The sequence below is a fragment of the Schistocerca cancellata genome, chromosome 1 (assembly GCF_023864275.1).
Source record: "Schistocerca cancellata isolate TAMUIC-IGC-003103 chromosome 1, iqSchCanc2.1, whole genome shotgun sequence".
Lineage (NCBI taxonomy): Eukaryota > Metazoa > Arthropoda > Insecta > Orthoptera > Acrididae > Schistocerca > Schistocerca cancellata.
Genome location: NC_064626.1, coordinates 377,251,010 through 377,277,052, shown reverse-complemented (window position 1 = coordinate 377,277,052; position 26,043 = coordinate 377,251,010). Strand labels below are relative to the sequence as shown.

General features: G+C 43.5%; 1 protein-coding gene across 1 annotated transcript in view; it reads left to right on the top strand.

The window, feature by feature from the left end:
* The window catches only part of LOC126177159 (juvenile hormone esterase-like), a 79,395-nt gene extending 66,167 nt beyond the window's left edge, over window positions 1-13,228 (top strand). Inside the window, exons 4-6 of the mRNA XM_049924437.1 lie at window positions 2,751-3,103; window positions 12,973-13,095; window positions 13,174-13,228. Of these exons, the coding sequence (XP_049780394.1) occupies window positions 2,751-3,103; window positions 12,973-13,095; window positions 13,174-13,228 (531 nt within the window). The remainder of the gene's footprint in view (window positions 1-2,750; window positions 3,104-12,972; window positions 13,096-13,173) is intronic.
* The last annotated feature ends 12,815 nt before the right edge of the window (window positions 13,229-26,043 follow it).

Genomic DNA, 26,043 nt, shown 5'->3' with positions numbered 1-26,043 from the left:
TCCTGTTAATTTATTACGACGTATTTGGAGAACGAAACTCTCCCGTATAAAAATCAACATATCTCGAACAGAGATATTGCGAAAGTCATCTCGTTCTGTTCCTCAACGAGATCTACAGCGTTGTAGATGTCGGAGCTCAGATTGATGTCGTTCCCTGTCTTGCACTGTCGTTTGGTAAAAAAATACGAGCTTATTGAGTATTGGACCAGATGCGAGTGGATTCAAGGCTTCCTTGTAGATAAAACTCAACATGTCATTTTTAATGGAAGAAAATCGACAGATGGCAAGCTAATTTCTCCTGTCATGAAAGCTGACAACGGCCGGAAGAGTTGTATGCTGACCACATGCCCATCCATCTCTGCCTCCAGTGACCCCTATCGGCTGAGGATGAAACGGCGGTCGGTCGGTTCCGTCGGCTTTGCAAGACCTGATCGGACGGAGTTTGTAATTTTAAAGCTAATTTCGAGAGTACCGCAAGGAAGTGTTATGCAACCGTTGCTGTTTACAATGCATACAAATGATACGGTAGAAAGCGTCGGACGGTTTTTAAGACTGTTCGCAGATAATGCAGTTGTCCAATAGCAGGTGACAACGCCAGAGGACACTATCGATGTGCAGAACGACCAGTAGAGGACTGATGAATGGTGCAGGCAGTGGCAGTTGACCCTGAACGTAAATAAATGCAATATTTGCAAATACATAGGAAAAGAAAGCCACTACTGTGCAACTGCACTACTGCTCAAAAGTTGCTGGAAACAGCGACCACCATCCGGAGGGATTGTAAGTGGAATGACAATATCAAACAAACACTAGGAAAAGCTGCTGACAGACTAAGATTCGTAGAAAGAATCATCAGTCAGTGTAACTCATCCACGAAAGAAGTGGCTTATAAGGCGTTTGTTACACCGTCTCCTGAGTATTATTCATCAGTTTGGGACTCTTGCCAGATATAACTGATAGAAGAGATAGAGAAGGTCCACGCGACAGCGTTACAGAGATGACGAAGAATCTCCAATGGGAGACGCTAGAAGAGAGGCGTTGCGCTGGACTTTCGAGAGAGTACTTTGTGGGAAGACTTGGTCAATATACACTACTGGCCATTAAAATTGCTACACCAAGAAGAAATGCAGATGATAAACGGGTATTCATTGGACAAATATATTATACTAGAACTGACATGTGATTACTTTTTCACGCAATTTGGGGTACATAGATCCTGAGAAATCAGTACCCAGAACAACCACCTCTGGCAGTAATAACGGCCTTGATACGTCTGGGCATTGAGTCAAACAGAGCTTGGATGGCGTGTACAGGTACAGCTGCCCACGCAGCTTCAACACGATACCACCGTTCAACAAGAGTAGTGATGCCGTATTGTGACGAGCCAGTTTCTCGGCCACCATTGATCAGACGTTTTCAATTGGTGAGAGGTCTGGAGAATGTGCTGGCCAGGGCAGCAGTCGAACATTTTCTGTATCCAGAAAAACATTTTCTGTATCCGCAACATGCGGTCGTGCATTATCCCGCTGAAATGTAGGGTTTCGCAGGGATCGAATGAATGTTAGAGCCACTGTTCAACGTGCCGACAATGCGAAGAAGAGGTGATCGAGACGTGTAACCAGTGGCACCCCATACCATCACGCCGGGTGATACGCCACTATGGCGATGACGAATACACGCTTCCAATGTGCGTTCACCACGATGTCGCCAAACACGGATGCGACCATCATGATGCTGTAAACAGAATCTGGATTCATCCGAAAAAATGACGTTTTGCCATCCGTGCACCCAGGTTCGTCATTGAGTACTCCAACGCAGGCGCTCCTGTCTGTGATGCAGCGCCAAGAGTAACCACAGCCATGGTCTTCGAACTGATAGTCCATGCTGCTGCAGACGTCGTCGAACTGTTCGTGCAGATGATTGTTGTCTTGCAAACGTCCATATCTGTTGACACGGGGATCGAGACGTGGATGCACGATCCGTTACAGCCATGCGGATAAGATGTCTGTCATCTCGACTGCTAGTGATACGAGGCCGTTGGGATCCAGAACGGCGTTCCGTATTATCCTCCTGAATCCACCGATTCCATATTCTGCTAACAGTCATTGGATCTCGACCAACGCGAGCAGCAATGTCACGATATGATAAACCGCAATCGCGATAGGCTACAATCCGACCTTTATCAAAGTCGGAAACGTGACGGTACGCATTTCTCCTCCTTGCACGAGGCATCACAACGACGTTTCACCAGGCAACGCCGGTCAACTGCTGTTTGTGTATGAGAAATCGATTGTAAACTTTCCTCATGTCAGAACGTTGTAGGTGTCGCCACCGGCGCCAACCTTGTGTGAATGCTCTGAATAGCTAATCATTTGCATATCACAGCATCCTCTTCCTGTCGGTAAAATTTCGCGTCTGTAGCACGTCACCTTCGTGGTGTAGCAATTTTAATGACCAGTAGTGTATATTAATTCCTGTCACATACATCTCGGGATGTAATGACGATGAGAAAATTTGAGAAATTAGAGCTAGTACAGAGGCATACCGATAATGATCCTTCTCACACGCCATTCGCAAGTGAAAGTAGGAAGCGGGGATCTGTTATTGGTCTGAAGTAGCGTGCGGCACGTAACGTTAGGTAGCTTGCGGAACGTTGTTGTAGATGCAAATGTAGGAGTTCAGTTTGGGCTGTCTTGTAGTTGTTCAGCAAAGAGACGCGAGCGCTGTGTGGGGTGTCGGTTGTGCCGCAGAACGCGCAGAAGCTGGCGCAGTTGGTGGGCTGCTCGTCCTGGGAGACCTCGCTGCAGGTACGCCACTGCCTGTCGGCGGCGCCGGCCGAGCAGCTGGTGCGCACGCTGTACCACTTCCCGCACTGGGCCGTGCGCTTCCCCATCCCCTGGGCGCCGGTGGTCGAGGCCCCGGGCGACCGCAAGGCCTTCCTGCTCGGCGAGCCCGAGAACCTGCTTCGCGACGGCCGCGTCAACTACGTGCCGCTGATCGCCGGCAGCTCGCTCGAGGAGCACGCCGCACTCGCCACGCTGGTCGAGTCGCGCCACGACCTCAAGAACGAGCTGCTCAACGACTTCGACGGCGTCATCCGCAGGTTCGTACCTCGACGCCACTCGCCGTTTGCCTGCGTCCAAAAGCTGTCTTCTTGATGCAGATATTTTCTAACTAATCTCCTTCTTGAAAAGGGAGTATTACACGGCTGGCCACTTTAACTGTAATTTTGTTTATTGGATGTTTCAGTATTGAAGGAACAATACATGATTAAATTTGTAGATGATATGAGGGAATACAGAGTGTGGAATTTGTACACAGAGCTGCCACCTCTTGCAGCAACCATGACCCTAACCCGGTTTGGAATCGAACTGACTTGTGAGCCTGGATAAAAGATAAATTATACCATGCTGCTTCCCTAAACAATAATCACTGGCGAATGGTGGCCCAACAGTCCCTTGGCAACCCAAGACCACCATATTTTCTGTGGTGAGAGATCTGAAGAACGTGCTGGCCAGGCCAAATGTCTAACAGTCACTCTATCGAGATAGATCAGGACAGTACAGGAACATGGGGTCTTGCATTATGTTGTTGAAAGACCACGCCACGGAAACCTGGAAGATAGGGCACAGCCGCCTCCTCAAATACTTCAGGAAAGTAACGCCTGCTATCCAAATTATGGCTGTCTGAAAGAGAGTTAATCGTATTGTGTGCCCAATGGACCTCAGTACCATCACGCTAGATGCTGTGGTCGTGGCGAAAGCGTTTTTCAATGTTATTTTTCCACGGTGTATCGTATACTTCCTTCATGATATTGTACGCCAAACTGGGATCCATCAGGCTATATGATGTGGTGCCACATCTTTGTCCATTGCTGTCGTTGGCTGCACCACTGTCGACGCGCTTCGCTCTGATGCTATTTCGAGGGAAGCTGCAAGAGCGACCACCATGCTGACAGTACATGGCGCTCCAGACATGGTCGCATTATACTTGTGGATCCTGACCTCAGAGTCTGGCTGACTTTTGAGCAGTAAGCGCTTTTCTGTACTGTAGTCAGCCAAATCAGGAGACGCGCTGTGTCACCAGTGGATCTTCATCTGGAGGACAGGTATGGCCTCTGAACATCTCGAATACATTGAGCCTTGCAATAGCATCTGATTGATTCGGACAGGGCTATCGTCAGAGAAGTTGGGCCACGAATTACCGTGGGATTCGCAAATTGTACAAGTGCTAGTAGGGGACCACGAGACAATCTCTTTCAAACAGCACAGCGAGTACCGAAAAAGTTATCTTGTACTACCTGAACCCTACTTGTGTGATCATGGGCCAAAAGGCGTCCTGTGTAGCCTAAGATGAGCTACAGAAGTTCACACAACCATCCTCAGCAGGTACTTGTTAAACAAAGCGAGAATATCATGCTAACACGAGTAGTATGTGGCTTTCCAGTCACCAAACCAAAAGATATACACTCCTGAGCAAACATTTGAGGTGTAGGGTCATACGGTGGAGTGAGATTTATTAGTAACTCAGACCGTTTGTGGTCACGATGAAGTCATTTGGCACAGTGCACGCTTTTCGATTACAAAACTATCAGAAACTACTCTGTCCGAAGACCTAGAATAGCAAGCATTCTCCAGTAGAATGAGGAACCTTATCATCATCAGCACCTTCTTCTTCAGAAGGGAGATGTAGAGTAACTGCTGTTACAGTCGTCTGAGGTGTAATCACTGATATCGAAATTCCCTTCTGCAATACGATGATTAGAAGCAACCTGTAAGCGTCCTCAGTGGTTTGTAATCAAACGCGGTGAGAGAAATAACGCCAACACGAGTAATAACGCATTCTTGAGAACGATGGCGTATAATTCAGGTGATATGGTGTAACTAGGCTAAAACCTGGTAAGTCTCAGGAAATCTGGAATCGATAATTAGCATGTCTTTCCAACAAACATCTGAGACTCCTGCAGGCTGCTGCTCAGCACAGTGCTCACTGTACAGAAACTGGTTCTGAGTTACACAGACTTGACTTAACTGTGGGGGCACCCCTTTCATGTTCCTGGTGGGTACTATCCCCAAGTACAGGCTTCGATCAGTGGCTGAGAGTGCTCTTTCAATTGCAGGGTTCATCTCCTGTTCAGGAGTAGTTTTCTTCGCAGTGGTACCAAATAATGGGGGGGGGGGTAACGCTATTGATTGAAATCAGTAATCATCGATAGATCTAAATAGTAGGGCACCAACTCTCTATTAACGATAAACAATTGCGAATTCCGGGTCGACGTTGTAATGTTACAAATCCACAAACCCAACATCATTCTATCCGTGTGGATACTTGTATCTGTCTTGCTGCAATCAAGTCCATTTACTGGCTCCAGGTACCTGATGTGACTGTGTTATCGACCAAACAACACATCTGTCCTCTTTGGCGCTAGTCGCGTGGAACCGCTGAGATCTTAAATGGCGTTGAATGTGGTCCTCCTGAACCAAGCGATACAGTCACCTGACACTCATAGGACGCCAACTAACGCGATTTGATTTATTGTGGAACGGTAGCCTCAGTCTCGATTGATCCCAATCCTGTCTGACACATGCTGGTAGATATTTCTCCTTCTTATAGAAGGTATATCATTAGTCTCATAAAAAAATAATACCCAAACATAATTTCTTAATGAAAAGCCCGCTGCGTAATCATTCTTTGTATACAGACACTGCGGACAGAGCTACTCCTACTTACTTTGTGCGGTTGCCCCTGAAATGCTAATCATTTGCATATCCAAGTACGCAGTAATATTCATGTTGTTGCATGCTCCTTTTTCAGTATTACAGTATGAATGACCAGCATTGTATTTGTGACGAGGCAATGGTAAACAGTGAATTTAGTCTAGAACTTTTTTTTTACTTTTTTTACAGCTTTGGAACTACGAAGTCCTGTATGCGTACTTTCTAAGATCTGAACACTTATTAACAGAAGGGACTAAACGCCATGCCTCTTGTTCGTAAGAGGAACTGAACATGATGTTCATCTATGCACCTTTTTCAGCATAAATAACACGAACTAGCAGGCTACTTCCATTTGCTAAACCATATTAAAAATCCTATCCGCCGTGTCACTTGTAGAGCAGTAAGCCTTCGCAGGTAGTGAGTGGCGGAAAGTGTACTGAAGCATTCGTGCTTACAAACAATTTAATAACAGTAAAATGAAAAGAGAAGCCATTTGCGCAAGAACGTACGGAACTACTATGCCTACATATAGTTGAAGCAATTGACTACACGAAACGACACTCAGCGAGGGAAGCAGAAACAATGATATAACTCTAGCACTTTTCCTGTATACTCGAAAAAGTTAATGGAGTGTTGTTTTTTATTGTTACATGTGCTGATATACTTTTAAATCGTGGATGATAAGTCCACGAACAGCGTGGACGAGCGGATCGTAATGGACCGTGGACCCACGAAAGACTCCACGCCGGAAAATCAATGAGAGATATTCGGCATGATGTCACTGTAACGTTTCAGACACCTGCCCCACCAAAACCAACTGTTTTAGGGTGGGGAAAAATCTCTGTGCAACTTGTTGCATAAAACACAAGCCACGATCAGGACGACCAGCAACACGACTGGAAACTTGTTTGGAGGCTGCAGCGTCTGTCGAAGTTTCGCCAGAAAAGTCTATTCGTAAGCGGTCACAGGAGTTAGGAGTGCGATCGTCGTCATTACAAAAATAAATGATTTGAAGTTAAAGGCTTTTAAACCTTTGTTTGTAAACGAATTAAGTGCTAATGACGCGCAAAAAGTCATCAGGCTTGTGGGCAAATGCTCGATATCTTTACAACTCTTCCTTCAAAGGGGAAATTGTCTTCTCTGACGAGTGTGCAATATAGCGCAGCAGAAAAGCGAGCACCGAGCGGGGTGGCGCAGTGGTTAGACACTGGACTCGCATTCGGGAGGACGACGGTTCAATCCCGCGTCCGGCCATCCTGATTTAGGTTTTCCGTGATTTCCCTAAATCACTCCAGGCAAATGCCGGGATGGTTCCTCTGAAAGGGCACGGCCGACTTCCTTCCCAATCCTTCCCTAATCCGATGAGACCGATGACCACGCTGTCTGGTCTCCTTCCCCAAACCAACCAACCAACCAACCAGAAAAGCGAGAAAATTTTATTTCTGTAGTAAAGAAAAACCTACATTTTTATGAAGGACTTGGAAACAGTCCACCACATATCGGCTGCGATATTTACAACCTACTTGATAGCTTCATATTTCTTTGACGGCGCTGTGAATCAAATTGCTTATCTCACCGTGTTATTTTATTGGTTTATTCCACATCGACAAGAACGGCGAGAATATCTCGACGAGATATTTTCTAATAAGTAGCTTGGACGTGTACTGCCCATTTTCCTCCACCTTTGGAGTGACCACTCCGAAGTCGTGATCTATCATCTTGCGACAATGTGTTCATTAAACACAAGGTTGCTGCCACACGTTACGAGACAGCTGAAGAACGTAAGAATGGTGTTCGGCGTACATTTGCTGCCATTACGCCAGCAGTGTTGAGCAGAATTTCACATATACATGTACGAGATACATATTATGTTACGAAAACTGTGGTATGCACAAAGACACTGAGGAATAAATTATAAAAAATTCTCACACTATATCAAAGTGTCCTTTGCCATGATCCGACATTAATGTAATGTGATCATCTACGAATATGTGGACACATGATAGGGGCTAATGGGACTTTGCGTTCGTTCTGTAGATTGCCTTGGAAGTTCGAAACAAATATGACAGAACGTAAGTTGACAAAACTGCTCTTTCATAGATACTCGACTAGTTTTTAGTTCGTTCTGCTGTTTCGTAACACTTACTGTTTGGCGCAGTTAATGAACGCGACGTGCAGTGTTACGTTTTTTAAATCTTGGTGCGTTCAACTGGGAAACGTATTTTTCTTGTTAAACAAGTGCTTCGATAAGACGATAAGTACACAGATTTAGTACAGGAGGTATTTGTGAAAAATTCCCAGAAACAGCTGTACATAATCGTAATGCGGTTCGTCGATTTATTGGAAAATTTCGAGATACAGGCTTTGTGTTCAACGCCATACTACTTGGAAGACCACCTAAGGTAAACAAACAAAAGTTGTTTGATATTTCTGACTCTATACAGTAGAGCCGAACGAAATCATTTCGCGAATTGGCACAAGAAAAAGTTACCGCGCTGGCAACCACACAGCGGTCAGGCAAACATTGAAACTGTTTCTCTATAAAGTGAAAGCAGTACAACAACTGAGAGGTGCCGATCATGGAAAGTGAATCCGTTGCTGCAAATGGTTTAAATCTGTTATTGAGAAGAATACGATTAATATTCTTCATGTCATCTATACAGACGAGACCTGGTTTCGCCGCTCTGTTTATGTAAACACGCAAAACACGCCATCATAGTAACGGAGAATCCTAGTGTTGTTCTTGAAAGGCCATTGCGTGATCAGATAGTAGGAGTGTGGGTAGCAATATCCATAAGGCCAACTGTTGGACCTTCATTTTTTGAAGAAACCATGAAAGTGAATTTTATTGTTTAATGGTCCACGATTTCATTGACCAGTTATCGGCGAAATAAAGTACTCATGCTTTCACGAAGATGGCGCTACTACGCACACAGCTAACAGTACCTTTTGTTTTACGGAAGTGTTTTTTAGGGAACGTGTCATCTCAAAAAAGCCTAAAGATGCATCGCTCATCGGCCCTTACTCCACAAGACTTTATTTGGGGAGAAACAAAATCTGCAGTGTATCGGAATCACTCACTTACTCTATGACTTAAAAACTGAAATAACTGCATACGTGAGACTCATATCACAATCAAATCTGCAGAAAGTGTTTTCAGTTGAAATTACGCGAGTTCAGTTTTGTATAGCCATCCGCGGACGTCATTTCCAACATACATCGTACAAGGCATGGGCAAAAATAATGGAAACACTTTGAAAAACGCATGCTTGAGCGTAAACACAGATGGTAGCCAAGCCCGCAGATGACGCAGTTGTATCTGAACACGAACGGCACCGGTGCAATGTCCTCAATGCGTTGCAAGTGTTTTGGTCTTTGTCAAAACAGTTTCCTGTGTAGTTGTGAGTGCATTATATCGGAGCTGAGTGTATTGTGTGGGCAAAGTGTTTGTGTTACAATGGTGGGAGCTTCCGTAAGCAAGGTAGCTAAAAGTGTTTTGTGTTTCAAGAATGACTGTATCGAAGATTTATACAGGGTGAATCGCGTAAGACGTAACACCCCCATTATTCCGGAGGCGATTGCACGTATCGACAAGTGGTGTTCGGCGAATCATAGCCGACTATGGGGCACATACTTTGGTACATGCACAATAATCACGACGTTTATTTGACCGAGATAAGATAATGAGGCAAGTACATGTTTTTAAATGAGACGCTATAGTTTTTTTTACCATCATTCGAACGCCCTGGAAAAGACGCGTATAGTGATTTAACGCATGTTGCTATTGTGATTTCAGCATCGGTTAACATACTATGTGTAGACGTAATTGATGCGCTGTTGGTGTAGCGTAATGACTAGTGCCACTGTCCACTGATAAGTTGGGGATTCGAGCGCTGGTTCGCGGCTTGCCCCCTCCAAATTTTTTTTCTAACATTCGCGTTTTTATTAGGTTCTGATACTTTATTATTAGTTTTATATAAGTATATACTATAATATTTGATGTTATGTAAATATAAGTTCACCCTTTTTTGAGGGGTGACTTCGTTCGACTGGCTTAATCTAGAGGAGAGCTACTAGTGTAAAGATATTTTGCTCCTTTTTCTTTTACGCTTCGTAATTCACATGTTGCAAAGTTTCTGCTAGTGGGTAGGAACAGTGATCAAGTAAGACTGACCTTGGGGTTTTACTAAAATGTGGGAATGATGAAATAATGTTTATCTTATGCGGTGAAGTATTCCAAATTTGTACCGCACTGCTTGTAACGGAACTTTTACAAGCCTGTATCCTTATTGATAGGACATGGTACTTTCCTTTTCGTGGACGATGGAGGAAATGTGCGTTTTAATAGAGCTAACGTGGGACTTTTACACGCGCCCGTTGAGTAAACAGTGTGATTTACGAACTAGAAACATCCCTCAACTGCCGCTGGAGTGTGTTGCGATCGCTTATACCACGTTGGGGGTCCACGTACCGTATGCACAAGTCACTTCGTTCCTGAGCGTTCAGCAGCACGTTGAACGTGGCACGCTCAACGTTAACGTTCGGCAGCACGATCCGTGCGCCGACTGCTTAAGGGGCTCCGGAAAGGCTCAAAATCATGAAAAGTTCAATTTTTACTTTTTTGCGTTTTCTGAATCTGCAGACTATTACCTTTTAATAGATATATAATTTATTCAATTCCGAAGAATACAACTATTTTTAAATTTTTTTTGAAATGTGTTCTACATGGGCGTGACCCACTGTGGCGCTGTTAAACCTCTGTCAAATGGTGTTATTATTAACGTCCTTGTTCATCAGGTACATTTTAGTGATGTGAGATAAAGTATGTGTTGTAGCTAACCTGTGATGGTTCAATATATATCGCTGGTGTGATTGTCGATTGTTTCATGTTTATTTACTCTGTCGTTATCTCGAAAATATTCGTAATTAATTCTGTTTCTTGAGTCTCTGTTTTGTTGAAGTATAATAATGAGTAAAAGTAAAGTTATTAGAAATCCTCTGAAGGCTTTTAAGAAAAGGAGAAATGTTGGAAAACCAAAGGCATGTGTTATTACTGTAAACAATAAAGACGATAACCAAGTGAGCGAACCTAACCTCTCAAGTACACCTGCCCATAGCAGTCAAAGTGGGAAAGAAAATACTTCACAGAAGAAGCTTGGTTCAATGAGTGAAAACTATGAATGTTTTATGGGCGAATCGGATGTGAATGAAATATTTGATATGTCGGTTCTCAAAGGAATTTTTTCAAACTGTGTAAGATGTATTCATTGTAGTGAAGTTGGTCTGGAACTCTCCATAATAAAGCACGTAGGACTTGCTAGTGAAATACAACTGAAATGTGATAAGTGTTCATACATGACCGCCTTTTGGAACAGTGTTGCAGTAACTGCAACTGAAGAAAATGGTAGCAAAATCTGCGAACACAACATTAGATTTGTTTATTCCTTGCGTTCAGTTGGTAAGCGTGCTACTGCAGGTGCAATTTTCTGTGGCATCATGAATCTTCCAAATCCCCCACCCAAGTTTACGACCTATAATAAATTAATAGGGTCTAAAGTAGAAGATGTCTGCATAGAATCTATGAAGAACGCTGTGGAAGAGGCAGTAATGGAAAATAATGGTAACAGAGATTTGACTGCAGCGTTCGATGGTACCTGGCATAAACGGGGACACACATCTCTTCATGGTGTAGTATCTGCCACCAGTATGTATACAGGGAAAGTTTTAGATGTAGCAGTAATATCAAAGTATTGTAGATGTCCACAAAAATATAAAGGTACACATGAAAATAATTGCAAAGCTAACTATAGTGGCAGTAGTGGAGGAATGGAAGTGGCTGGTGTTGCCAGTATATTCCAGCGTTCTGAGGCGTGTGATAAAGTGCGATATGTTAATTACCTTGGTGACGGTGATTCTAAAAGTTTCAAACATGTTCAAGGACTGAAGCCCTATGGTGATGATGTTGTAGTGCAGAAATTTGAGTGTATTGGACACGTACAGAAGCGAATGGGAACAAGACTTCGGCGACTGAAAAGCTTCGTATAAAAAACAAAAACTCAGTGATGATAAAGGGTTGGATGGGAAGGGAAGGTTAACTGACAGTGTAATTGACAAAATACAGAACTATTATGGAATGGCTATTAGGCAAAATACACAAAGTGTCGACGAAATGAAGAAGGCTGTTTGGGCTCTTTTTTTTCATACTTCTTCAACCGATGAAAATCCCCAACATAGCTTGTGTCCCAAAGAAGAAGACAGTTGGTGTAAATATAACAAAGGATTGCTAACTGGTGAAGTGTACACTCATAAGCATAGTCTGCCTCATGCAATAGTGGAGGTGATAAAACCTATTTTCAGAGACTTAGCAGCACCTGAACTGTTGAAAAAGTGTATTCACGGAAAAAATCAAAACCCCAATGAAAGTGTAAATAGTGTTATATGGTCGAGAATCCCCAAGACTGTATTTGTTGGAATGGAAACACTTCACTTTGGTGTGTATGATGCTGTTGCGACTTTCAATGATGGCAACATTGTAAGGTGCAAGGTATTTATAAATATGGGAATGAAGATAGGTTCTAACATGGTACGAGCGATGCTTGCTTTAGACAAGGAACGCCTTCGTGCTGCAGACAGGGCTGTAAAGAGTCTAGAAATACAAGCAAGAGTAAGCAGGAGGAGGAACAAGAGGAAGCTGGAGGAGGAGTTTGCAGAGGATGAAGATAATCCATCCTATGGACCTGGAATGCACTAAAAAGTTAATCCAATCTTTGTCGCTCGATTCCCAAAACTTTTATTTTCTCATACTAATTACATGTTTTCTAAGGATCTTCCAAACATATTTGTTTCAAACTTTCAGTAAATGTTACACAGTACCTTCTGCATAATTTAACACAGCCTTTTTCCAAAAAACTGTATATTTATGAATATATAAATAAAAAATTGCAAAAAAATGTTGTGAATTTTCATTACAATTGAAAAAAAATCATCTTTAATAACTGAACTAAAATTTTGTAAAATCCCTGTATTAAGTTGTAGCCCATATTCCAATAAATAATCTGTAAAAAGTTCAACTTCCTACCTCAAATACTTTGTGAGGAAAGATGTAATTTATAAGCGTTATTTTAACATTGCAAGTATAGGGCGTTCCGGAGCCCCTTAAGGAGGAGTGCTGCCGGAGCAGACTTGCCCGCCGGTCGGTGTTTGTGCAGGGCGGCTGCGGAGTGATACTGAGGCGGCGGTGTGTGTGTGTGCGCAGGGCGCTGCACCTGCACCACTTGCGGGCTGACCTGCTGCGGCGGCTGCGCGATTTCTACCTGGGCAGCGGCGCGTCGGGCAGCCTGGACCCCCAGGGGCTGGCCGACCTGTTCTCGGACGGGATGTACACGCACGGCGTGACGCGCGCCGCGCGCCTGCTGGCCGCCTCCTCGCCGCGGCCCGTCTACTACTACGTCTTCAGCTTCGCCGGCCGCGGCGACGCCACCTCCGTCAGGCACATCGACGACGTGGGGTGAGGCGCGTTACTCAGTCGCGGCCACTTCTTTACTATTTCACAGCGATTCGGACTGCCCATCCTGCCCGAGTATCGGCATCGGTACCAAAGATACTCGGCTCTCCGGCCGGCCAACTGACACGAGGCACCGTGCAGTACGCAACTCGCGCATTACGACGCTAACCCTCCGCCAACCCCATTGTTTTCGCACTTTTACCCAGGGGGCGTCAGAAAATCGAAATAAAAATTTGGCCCAGTCTCCGCTTTTCGCGGATGATGCTGTAGTATATAGACAAATTGCAGCATTAGAAAATTGCAGCGAAATGCAGGAAGATCTGCAGCGGATAGACACTTGGTGCAGGGAGTGGCAACTGACCCTTGTTGTTGTTGTTGTTGTGGTCTTCAGTCCTGAGACTAGTTTGACGCAGCTCTCCATACTGCTCTATTCTGTGCAAGCTTCTTCATCTCCCAGTACCTACTGCAGCCTACATGCTTCTGAATCTGCTTATTGTATTCATCTCTTGGTCTCCCTCTGCGATTTCTACCCTCCACGCTGCACTCCAATACTAAACTGGTGATCCCTTGATGCCTCAGAACATGTCCTACCAACCGATCCCTTCTTTTAGTCAAATTGTGCCATAAACCCCTCTTCTCCCCAATTCTATTCAATACCTCCTCATTAGTTATGTGATCTACCCATCTAATCTTCAGCATTCTTCTATAGCACCACATTTCGAAAGCTTCTAATCTCTTCTTGTTCGTCCACGTTTCACTTTCATACATGGCTACACTCCATACAAATACTTTCAGAAAAGACTTCCTGAAACTTAAAAGCTCTACTCGACGTTAACAAATTTCTCTTCTTCAGAAACGCTTTCCTTGCCATTGCCGGTCTACATTTTATATCCTCTCTACTTCGACCATCATCAGTTATTTTGCTCCCCAAATAGCAAAACTCCTTTACTACTTTAAGTGTCTCATTTCCTAATCTAATTCCCTCAGCATCACCCGACTTAAATCGACTACATTCCATTATCCTCGTTTTGCTTTTGTTGATGTTCATCTTATACCCTCCTTTCAACACGCTGTCCATTCCGTTCAATTGCTCTTCCAAGTCTTTTGCTGTCTCCAACAGAATTACAACGTCATCGGCAAACCTCAAAGTTTTTATTTCTTCTCCATGGATTGTAATACCTACTCCGAACTTTTCTTTTATTTCCTTTACTGCTTGCTCAATATACAGATTGAATAAGTGACCCTTAACATAGACAAATGTAATGTATTGCGAATACATAGAAAGAAAGATCCTTTATTGAATGATTATATGATAGCGGAAGAAACAATGGTAGCAGTTACTTCTGTAAAATATCTGGGAGTATGCGTACGGAACGATTTGAAGTGGAATGATCATATAAAATTAATTGTTCGTAAGGCGGGAGCCAGGTTGAGATTCATTGAGAGAGTCATTAGAAAATGTAATCCATCAACAATGGTGGTGGCTTACAAAACACTCGTTCGACCTATACTTCACTATTGCTCATCAGTGTGGGATCCGTACCAGATCGGGTTGACGGAGGAGACGGAGAAGATCCAAAGAAGAGCGGCGCGTTTCGTCACAGGGTTATTTGGTAACCGTGATAGCGTTACGAAGATGTTTAGCAAACTCAAGTGGCAGACTCTGCAAGAGAGGTGCTCTGCATCGCGGTGTAGCATGCTGTCCAGGTTTCGAGAGGATGCGTTTCTGGATGAGGTATCGAATATATTGCTTCCCCCTACTTATATCTCCCGAGGAGATCACGAATGTAAAATTAGAGAGATTCGAGCGCGCACGGAGACTTTCCGGTAGTCGTTCATCCCGCAAACCATACGCGACTGGAACAGGAAAGGGAGGTAATGACAGTGGCACGTAAAGTACCCTCCTCCACACACCGTTGGGTGCCTTGCGGAGTATAAATGTAGATGTAAATGTAGATGTAGGTGTGCCTAATACACTCATGAGCCAAAACAATATGACCACCATATTAATTTAATAACATGTTGAACCACTTTCAGAATGCAATAAAGCAGCGATATTTGGCAAGTCCTCCGTAGTCTTGCAGAGGTATGTGGCATCAGCTGTCTTATTTACTTAGCGTGTGCCTTACAGAAGTTAACAATGGCTCTGAGCACTATGGGACTTAACATCTGAGGTCATCAGTCCCTTAGAACTTAGAACTACTTAAACCTAACTAACCTAAGGACATCACACACATCCATGCCCGAGGCAGGATTCGAACCTGCGACCGTAGCAGTCACGCGGTTCCAGACTGTAGCGCCTAGAACCGCTCTGCCACAACAGCCGGTGAGCCTTCCTCTCCTGCGGCGCCAAGGGTAGGTACGAACAATATGTCTGTCATCTGGAACACTTGTAGTCAGGAGCAATGGATATTCTGTGTGGTGTTAGTTGTAGGTGTCCTGAACCCTTAGATTTCGTACTCACATAATGGTCGTGAGCTGCCAGTCACACGAGCAGCAATGTTGCGGAACGAAAAGACCCAGTCTTAATAGTCTCGATCTTGCCACTGTCTGTTCAGATATGTTCTGGGAAACGACTCTCTCTGTCTCTACACGAGGTACAACGTGACAGTCTCTCAAACAACCAGCACTGTAATATGATTTCTGGATGAAAACAACATTATAAAGGTGGTTTCAAAATGTATTACCTGATTTCAAAACTCCATATTCACTGACAAAAACCTACTACAAGCATGGGATAAAATGCAAAATACTCATAAAGTCTTAAAGTTTTAGCTGTGCTATTACAAATGGTCTGTGTGTCCACGAGCAGCAGCATGAACCACATCTAGACGATAGCTAAATTCGTCATAAATTTTGCACGATATATCTGCTTTTACACAAGCTATGGTGGCTGTCATTCTGTTCTTCAATTCTTCTACGTCACGAGGTAAAGGTGAGATCAACACACTTCCCTTCACATACGTACACATGAAAAAATCGTATGGAGTCATGCTGGCGATCGTGGAGGCCAAGAATGCAGGGCAGTGTCTCGATGTCCCATGCGCCCTAACCACTATTGACGCAGAGTGTCTTTGAGAAACTGCCATAAATTGTTGTGCCAACTGTAGTCGAGCTCATTCCTGTTGGAAAATGAAGTCATCGGATTCCTCCGGAAGTTGTGGGGAAAGCCAGTTCTGAAACATTTGAACATAGGTCAGCGTGATGTGAAGGAAGGTGTGTTCATCTCCACTTTTTACCTCGTGGCATAGAAGAAAAGAAGAACAGAAAAACAGCCGCCATAACTTCTGTAAGAGGCGGTATGTTGTGTTAAGTTTATGACGAATTTAGCGATTGTGTAGATGTTGTTCGTGCTGCTGCCGATGGACACATATGGCATTTTTAATTACATAGCAAAGACAAAATTTTGACGCTTTTGTGGGCCCTTTTCACAAACTGCCTGTTTGCTTCTGTCTCGAATTCTTCGGCCGACGTTTTCTGATGATTTTTCTAACGTTACGTCAGCACGAGTGGCTGGCATTGTCAGTTTTACCCTCCTTTGCTGGTGGGTTGCGGCCGCGAACTCGGCTCCAGTCCACCGCTACCAATCGAGGGTGAAACTTCGACTATGCCATCCACTCGTGCTGGTGAAACGTTGGAAAAATCGTCAGATAGACGTCGGCATAAGAACCCGAGACAGAAGCCAACAAACAGTTCGTCAACATAGCTGAGACTTTCTTTAGGATTTCGCTAGTATTTTTCAATACATACCGTGTTTGTAATGTGTTTTTATCAATAAATATGTAATTTTGAAACCAGGTCATTATTTTTTAAACAGCCTGTGCACGGACTGCAGATACCCTTCCTCCTATGCTCTTTGTGCGATTGCGCTGAAGTGGTAATCATTTCTATATCTAATCATGTAGCACTTTTAATGTAGATTTGACGTATGTTTCATGTCTTTATGTTGTAATTTTAATATCCAGCAGTGTAAGAGCCCACTCAGGCGATCTATTGAGTTCCATGACGCTTCAGTTATCGCGCCATACGGGTACAACGAGTTCTAATTTCCTTTTTCCTCTTGATGGCGGTTCCTCGCATGGCACTCATATACGTCGACAACTCCGCTACCGACGCAAGCTGTTAATATTGCTGCAGTTACTAAATTTCTGTCTCGCCTCTGGTTTGTAGTAATATTCTAAAGACTGTTCCGTTCAATAATATTCTATTCCTAATATCAAAATCCTCCATATTTTCAAACTGATGCGACTTATCCAATTTTGACAGAAGTTTAGCATTATGCAGTCGTCGAATTAATGAAATAGTGCACCACAGAACACAACTGCCATACTAAAGTGCAATTAGATGGAGAAATTAGCTCAACTGAATGGCGCTTTTAAAGTGGAGGCGTTGCTGTCGTCGATGTAGCAGCTGGGGAATGACTTGAGGTGTAATACCGGCTACTCTGATCGCGAACACGGTCAATTCTGAAGCTGTTTCCGAATGGATGCAATGATTGCATGAATGGTTTTGGGGAGAAAAATCGACTATTACGCTTGATGAACACAAAATGCGCATAAATACTGTAGGTGTTCAAACCAAGATAATTTGCGTTTACAAGAGATGAAGGTATCCCGAAGTTCTTGTAAACTTATGTTTTATATTCCAAGGAAGAAATAAGTAAAAGCAGGATATCATTGTGGTTTAGGAAGAAGTCTCCTACGTTCTGTGCGCAAATAAGGTCTTCGGAAGAAATAGTGACGCACGAGTCATCTACAATGTTTACAAAATCAAATACTTGTAATACAAGCGGTATAGAGGAATAAAATTTCGTGTGAAAGTAGAGAGAAGATATTATAGCTTATTGCCACCAGAATTTCGATTAAAAGTCAAAGACATAAGGAAAGAAGTGTATCGACAAATAAGAACACAAAAAGAAAAGGAATAAGTACAGATGCCACATGAATTTTAAAGTAAAAGTATGAGCAGCTCAGAAGAACTGATAAATTAAGTATATCAAGTTGCTTCTATAGAAATAGATAAACGGTAAACGAAACAAAGAATAGAGAGATGAGGAGTAGCAGGAGAGGTAATTGAGGTTCTCTAAACAATAGCACTGAAGAAGAAACAGTAGAAGAAGTGATTTGATTCCCGGGTTCGATTCCCGGCGGGGTCAGGGATTTTCTCTGCCTCGTGATGGCTGGGTGTTGTGTGCTGTCCTTAGGTTAGTTAGGTTTAAGTAGTTCTAAGTTCTAGGGGTCTGATGACCATAGATGTTAAGTCCCATAGTGCTCAGAGCCATTTGAACCATTTGAAGTGATTTGAGACTGCTGCATAGAAAGTAAATAACGTGTCATCCCAAGCCAGAAAGACGCTAGAAGCGTGCTAGCAAAAACAAAAAATATATTTCCTCTGTATAATAATACTATTGCTATCAAACGTCCGCGTAAAGTTGTTAAAGAACCTACACGGCATACAGTGCTCAACACTATATGTAAATGTAACGTTGATAGTCGGAAAACCAAAAATTAAAAACAAAAGAATTGCAGGCAGTTGAAATGGTCCGTACAGGAGAATGTTGAAACTTAGTTGACAGATCTAACACAAAATATAATAGCCATGAAATAAATGGAATATCACTACCAGTAAACTGGACAGGTTATTGTCATATGTTCAAGGCATCCAAGAGTAGTTCACTTTGGTACTGGGATAGTAAAAAATAAGATGAAGTTTCGGGGGAAACTATGAACTTTTAAGGGCTTATTTCAACAACAGTGTAATAGGCATGGTGAAGTTCTGAAAGACAAAACTACGAAAAAACATCACGAGTCAAATGAATCTTCGCAGTGCTTTTATGACTCAGTACATTTAGAGTGTTATTAGAAGCACTACCTCTGTATTAAGACAGTTCGCTGACGTCTCATGGCAAAACAGAATTATAATAGAATGTGTATATATTGCTTTACAGAACGCTGTATAGCAATAAGCGATTTTTAACAGCCCATGTGTTTCTTAGGAAAGAATATCTTCTACGATTTGACGCTGAAGGATTCTTGATGATAGTCTTAAGATTTCATACTGTAACCAATAGGTCTGACAAAAACCTCACAAATTTGGACTCTGGATTGGAAACAAAACTGTGACTAATTTCACCAAGTACCGGTTGATTATAATTAAACTGACTGTGTTCCGAGTGCCGCAGTGCTGGCTGTATATATCGCAAGACGCTGAAACACCGTAGCTATGTTCATTAATCGATGCACTTGAGGATTATGCTGAGAAAATGAATAGCTCCACTTTCTACCAACAGGTGAAAATTTTATGCTGTATGCAGTCAGAATGTGAAACATTTCCTGTTTTGACCACAGTATCCTGTTTGTCGCCTGGCGACGAGTGTTGCTTACTTTTGTGAAGTGACTGTTGGGTCTGCCTCCGTAACTGCGTGGTCATCGCGGAGGATTGCTAAGCGAAGTGGCTCGGGTTTGATTCCCTACCGGGTTGAAATTTCCTCCTCTCGGGGCAGGGTGATTTGTAGTCTTTACGATAGTACCGCCATAATTGACATTACTATTGAGATGTCTGAATAGGCACAGCCAGAAAGCTAACATATTGAAAAAATACCTACTATTGGTGTAAATGGTTAAGGATGATGAAGTTTTTCGCACGAAACGCAATGGCTATTCACAAGAAAGCCTATGCACTGCGGTGAAGTTGTTTTATCCGAACGGCAGCAATAGTACCACAGCATTGTGGGAATATCGCGGACAGAAACAGCTGCGGAGAGGCCCTATGTAACAAATTACCTAAAGAATATGATCAAGAAATTTGAAGAAACAGGTGAAATAGGTGGCGCACCAGTGAGAAAGGGGGCCTAAACCATGGCAATTGTTGAAAAAGTTGATGTAGCTGTAACCGACTGCCGGCCGAAGTGACCGTGCGGTTCTAGGCGCTGCAGTCTGGAGCCGCGAGACCGCTACGGTCGCAGGTTCGAATCCTGCCTCGGGCATGGATGTGTGTGATGTCCTTAGGTTCGTTAGGTTTAACTAGTTCTAATTTCTAGGGGACTAATGACCTCAGAAGTTGAGTCCCATAGTGCTCAGAGCCATTTTTTGTAGCCGACTGTCTAGGACATACCTCAGATTCTGCAACCAGTGCTCGAGCTGTCTCACGGGAATTCTCTCTTCCCTGGTCAACAGTTCAAAAATTCTGCGGCGCATTTTGCACTGGTATCCCTCCAAGATTCAGAACGTGCACCATATGAAGCCCCAAGATGAGCTACAAATCCGTGACGTTGCTCATCGTTTTTTTACTCACAAGGAAATAGATCAGATGTGGCCAGGGAATATTATTTGGACAGACGAGGCACATTTTACTCTTCACAGTGCCGTGAATGCACCGAACTGTCACATATGGGGATCTACTCCGACACAAGTTATGCAGGAACATCCACTGCACTCAGCTTATGTGACTGTATGGTGTGATTTCAAAACATCATTCATTCTCTGTCCGTTTTTCTTCGAGGAGACGATACCTCGCAACCCTGTTACGTGTACATCTCTATGCAATTTCAAGAGGTGTGGTCTTCCACATCTCCCGACCCAAATCCATGTGGCTTCTGGTTGCGGGCATATCTGAAAGACCGTGTCTGTTAGGGATGCATCCGGACTCTTCCTCATCTGGAGGATAGCAAACGACGACATATCACTTCGATTACACCGGATATGCTGCGAGCAACTGTCGGCCGTGCTGTGTTACGGACGCAGCATGTCCCTAGTTTGGAGACCATACTGAACACATTTAACTTGTGACCATATCCTAATAAAAGTTCCACCATTGTCGTGTGTTTGATCATTCCTTCCTTTTTCCTGCACCGACACCATATTCTGACTGCCCACAGCGCCATATTTTCACCTGGTGGTAAAAAGTGGAATTATAATTTTCTCCAGCATAATCCGCGAGCCATGTGATTAAGGGACATACCTTCAGTGCTTCATTGTCCTGCGATGTGTACAGCCCGCACTCCAACACTGTCAGTTTAACTGTAACCACCTGGTACGTAGAAATTCATACCTATGCCCCAGTTCATATTTTCAGCGATTTTTTTTTTAAACAATGTTGATAAATATATTTTATTGAACGGAGTATCCTTTACGCCGTCATGAATCTCTTATTTTTAAGAAATAACACGCTAAGTCATCACAATTATCTATAGCAAAGAGCGATATTTAAGAAATTGCAGCAGTCTTCGAAAAGAAGGACAAATGTGGAAAAAAAATGTTGTCGAAGATTTTTTCTGTATGATGCAGTGAGGGAAATTATTAGAGTTCTCTTTACTTTTGTCGCTACTCCTAAACCTGTGCAGAATAGCACTTTGTGCAGAAACGCTGCCAGGGACAAGAATTTTAAGAGCAGTGCACAAAATTACGTATACTCTCTAACTTAACTATACAATATTACGTGAGAGTTTCAAGACCGTAATTGAAATCCGCTGCTGGGCAAAGGGCGACACTGCTAATCACTGAGGCAGCCGGTGCTAATCTATTAACCAGTATAATGGTAATCGTTACGTACCGGATCCTGTTGTAATAGAAGGGTTTTCTCAAGTAGTTACACTGTGGTATTAATCAATGTTGAAATTAGTATGGAAGTTGCAACAGTTCGCAGAAATGAACATGAAGTTTAGAAGTGGCGGTGTACCGCGTTATATGGAATAATGGGAGGAAACTACAAAATAAACTTGACGTTATAAACGAGCTTTGATAAAATTGTGAGAATGAGTTCAGACCTGGCCGGGAAGAAATAAGGAAAGTTTTTTAATTTATTGCAACATCATTAGTCATGAAATACGCACCACGAGATTTTTCGTGCTGTTCTCATACAAAATTTTGTTTCGCGTGGAGGTATCCATCTTTATACTGTCACAGATATTCAGTGCTGTTATGCATTTAACTTTAATTGCGTTACTTGAAATTTGTGAACTTTTCTTTCAAGACGTCTTATCAGATACAATAAACTCGGGTGCTGAAAAAAGTATATTACACATTGTGTTTCACGTCGAATCTACATATTAGTGTAAGTCTATCTACATATTAGTGTAAGTTTCGCGTAACACTGGAACGCTTAGAGGCATTTCAACCATAACTGATATGTACGTGATTCACTGTACAATAATAATACCAACATAATAGGCAACTAGCAAGTTTTGCAGTGGCAAGGATAAATGTGTTAAAATAATTAGTAATGAGTCGATGCGAAACAGCAAGAGATAGAAAACTTATTACAAAGCCGTGTCGTATTTCTGAATCATTGGCGTATTGAAATCTAGTGCGAAGTGAACTAGAGGTGTACGAAGTGAGCCAGGGGTTGAATAGTGACATTTCATAGCCCTGATGAAAATTCCAGGATGGAAGAAAAACAAAGAAGTACAGGCAAATTCGACCACATTATATAACGCAGCTCCAAGGTCGTTACCTTGCATTAAGTGCGCCAAGACGCCTAACCACTACAGACGTACCGGCAGCCTCAGCGTCATACGTCTCCGTTGTGGTGTATACCGTTGGCTTTGAGAGGTTGCTCTGTGCGGTCGACGACTCTCCACATAAAGAGAATTTCGCAGTTTTGTCCTGAGAATTATTCTCGATATGTGTTCGTGAGAAGCGTTCGTGGGATATGCTACAACCCTCCAATTATCACGAGACGGGACCGACCACTGTCACCATTGTCGTCTTATGGGGAGGCACAACATTACTTCACATTTTATTTATGCATCAAGCCTAAGCTATTTGGTCATGGAACGAGTCAGTACACAGCTTACGGAAAGCTGATTACAAAATTTCTAAACAAAGAATTAAAGAATTACTAAAACACTTAAACGAAACTATAGAAATAAATGGCACATTACAGAGCCAAGTTTTCCAATAGTCCGACGAACTCCTTTACAGAATATAAGGAGTCTGCTACAAGGAAATCTTTCACCTTTGATTTGAGTACGTAGGAGTCACCACTCATATTTTTGTTTTTGTTTTTGTGAAAGCCCATTTAAAATAAAACCTACTGAATAGTGCACACTTTCCAGTACAGTACTTAGGGAAGTCTTATGCAAGTATACATAATTTCTCCGTCTAATGTTCACCGGATCACACGAGATAATAGACTGAAAGTAAGCAAAGTAAACAAGCCCTCGTATTTTAGTGTCAGAGTGAAACGAGATCATTGTTATTGTGAAAAATACAGCATTCGTTTCCTGCACAAGATCTTGAATGCGAAACTTCTAAAAAACCATTCCACCTAGTTCAAATCCCAAGAATTTAAAATAATCGACTTCACTGACTTACTTGGCCGCCTTCTGACAATACAATTTAGCTTCTACAAGATTTCTGTGTCAGAAACTATTTGCATTGCGTTTTGTTACAGTTAAGCGTTAACATATTGTCTGCAAACAACGTTTTGGTGTTACTGATACCCTGTTGCCTCCGTCATTTATATTACATTCAACGTGTTTGACAATATATTGTGCCTTCGGCGAAGAGAACAATTTTTTGTCGTCCGTCGTGTTCGGTGGCAGATCATTGATATATGCTTCGTGACGAAAAAAGTGAGTCACCTAGAAGACATGGTCGGATGTCAGTCTAACTTTGTACACGAACACACCATCGGAGGGTACGTAAATGATTAGAGTTGAAAGTTCTGGCCGGCCGCTGTGACCAAGCGGTTCCAGGCGCTTCAGTCCGGAACCGCGCTGCTGCTACGGTCGCAGGTTCGACTCCTGCATCGGGCATGGATGTGTGTAGTATCCTTAGGTTAGTTAGGTTTAAGTAGTTCTAAGTCAAGGGGACTGGTGATCTTAGGTGTTAAGTGCCGTAGTGCTTGGAGCCATTTGAATTTTTGCAAGTCCCTGTGACAGGTACAGCAGGCAGCAGAGTACATTGTGTTGCTCATATTAAGTGTTATTACCAGACCTTGTACGGTACAGAAGGGGCATGAACAGTGTCAGATGTTAACGTAGGTCAGCGAGGAACTGAGGCTCCGCAGAGAGCAAATAGACGTGAGACAGCGAAGAAAGTGGCAGATCGTTGTCCGCATGCGGTCCCCCCATGTGCGGCGACATGGCCAGCATACGCGGGAATGAACGTGGTCACGACAGGTGCGAACGACTACATAGAGGGATTTCCCAACGCCCTGAATCGCTACTCGCAGATAAGAGATGAGGTGAGTAGTATCGGGAGGCGGCGGCGGTGCTGTTCACTCTCCACAACGAACAGTACAATCGTTAGAGGACCGAAACTCGACCTACGATCGGCTCAAAAAAAATGGCTCTGAGCACTATGGGACGTAACATCTGATGTCATTAGTCCCCTAGAACCTAGAACTACTTAAACCTAACCGACCTAAGGACATCACACACATCCACGCGCGAGGCAGGATTTGAACCTGCGACCGTAGCAGTCGCGTGGTTCCGGACTGAAGCGCCTAGAACCGCTCGGCCACCGCGACCGGCCTACGATCGGCTACCGCTCGTCACAGAAGAGACAGGTAACCGCCACAACTACTGGAGGGCAGGAGAGATCTGTAGCACACACCAGCGTTGTGCGGCGTGCCTGAACGACCGTTGCGTCGAAACGCGTAGCTCGTCCTCAACAAATTTCCACTCCAAATGAAACTGCCACCGCCAACAGATTTCAGCCGGTAGTAGAGGAACAGAAGCAGGCCTTGCGAACGCTCGCATCTCCAACCGCCCTAGAAGGGGCGAGCTCCCACCCGGTGCCATTCGCCATGCTGTCTCAACGCAGCCCATTTCCAGTCGCCTGTGAGGTGAAGGACATGTCAAAGGCTTCCATATGTTTCTCGACCATTGGACAACCGCGGTCTGCACCGTGACGTCTGCGGGAAGGGATCTGTTGAGAGTCCATCTGCATCTGCATCAACATTCCGTAGGTCACCTGACGGTGTGTGATGAGCACCGCTGACACCACTAACTGATCCTCCCTTCCCTGTTCTACCAGCGCGCGTTGGAAGAGTGTTGTTGGTAAGCCTCTGTATTAGCACTAGTTTCTTAAATTTTCTCTTTGAGCTTATTTCGCAAGACGTATTGGGAGGAAGCACTTCATTGTTGACTTTTTCCAGAAAGAATTCTCTAGAAATTTCAGCAGTAAATATCTCCGTGGTGCACAACGTCTCTCTTGCAGCGTCTGACACCATATCTGTAACGCTGCCGCGCGGGCTAAACGATTCCGTGACGAAACATGCCTCCCTTCGTTGGATCTGTTCTCTCTGTTCTATCTTTCTAGCTGGTAATGGCTCCAGATTGATTAACGACACTCTAGAATCGATCTAGCAAGTGCTAAGTAAAGTACTTCTTTAGTGTATTTATTAGATTTCATCCTTTGGGCCCCTATTGTGATAGGGCAAAAATCGCAGAATATCTGAGTGACCACCATCAAACGTTCATTTCTGAGGAAGAGGATGTGGAACAAAAATGGAAAAAATTCAGAAACATCGTCCAGTACGCCTTAGATAAGTTCGTACCGACTAAGGTCCAAAGCGAGGGGAAAGATCCACCGTGGTATAACAATCATGTACGAAAGGTACTACGGAAACAAAGAAAGCTTCATCATAGGTTTAAGAGTAGTCGAATCATAGCTGATAAGGAAAAGCTGAACGAAGCGAAAAAGAGCGTAAAGAGAGCAATGAGAGAAGCATTCAACGAATTCGAACATAAAACATTGGCAAACAATCTAAACAAGAACCCTAAAAAGTTTTGGTCATATGTAAAATCGGTAAGCGGATCTAAATCCCCTATTCAGTCACTCGTTGACCACGATGGCACCAAAACAGAGGACGACC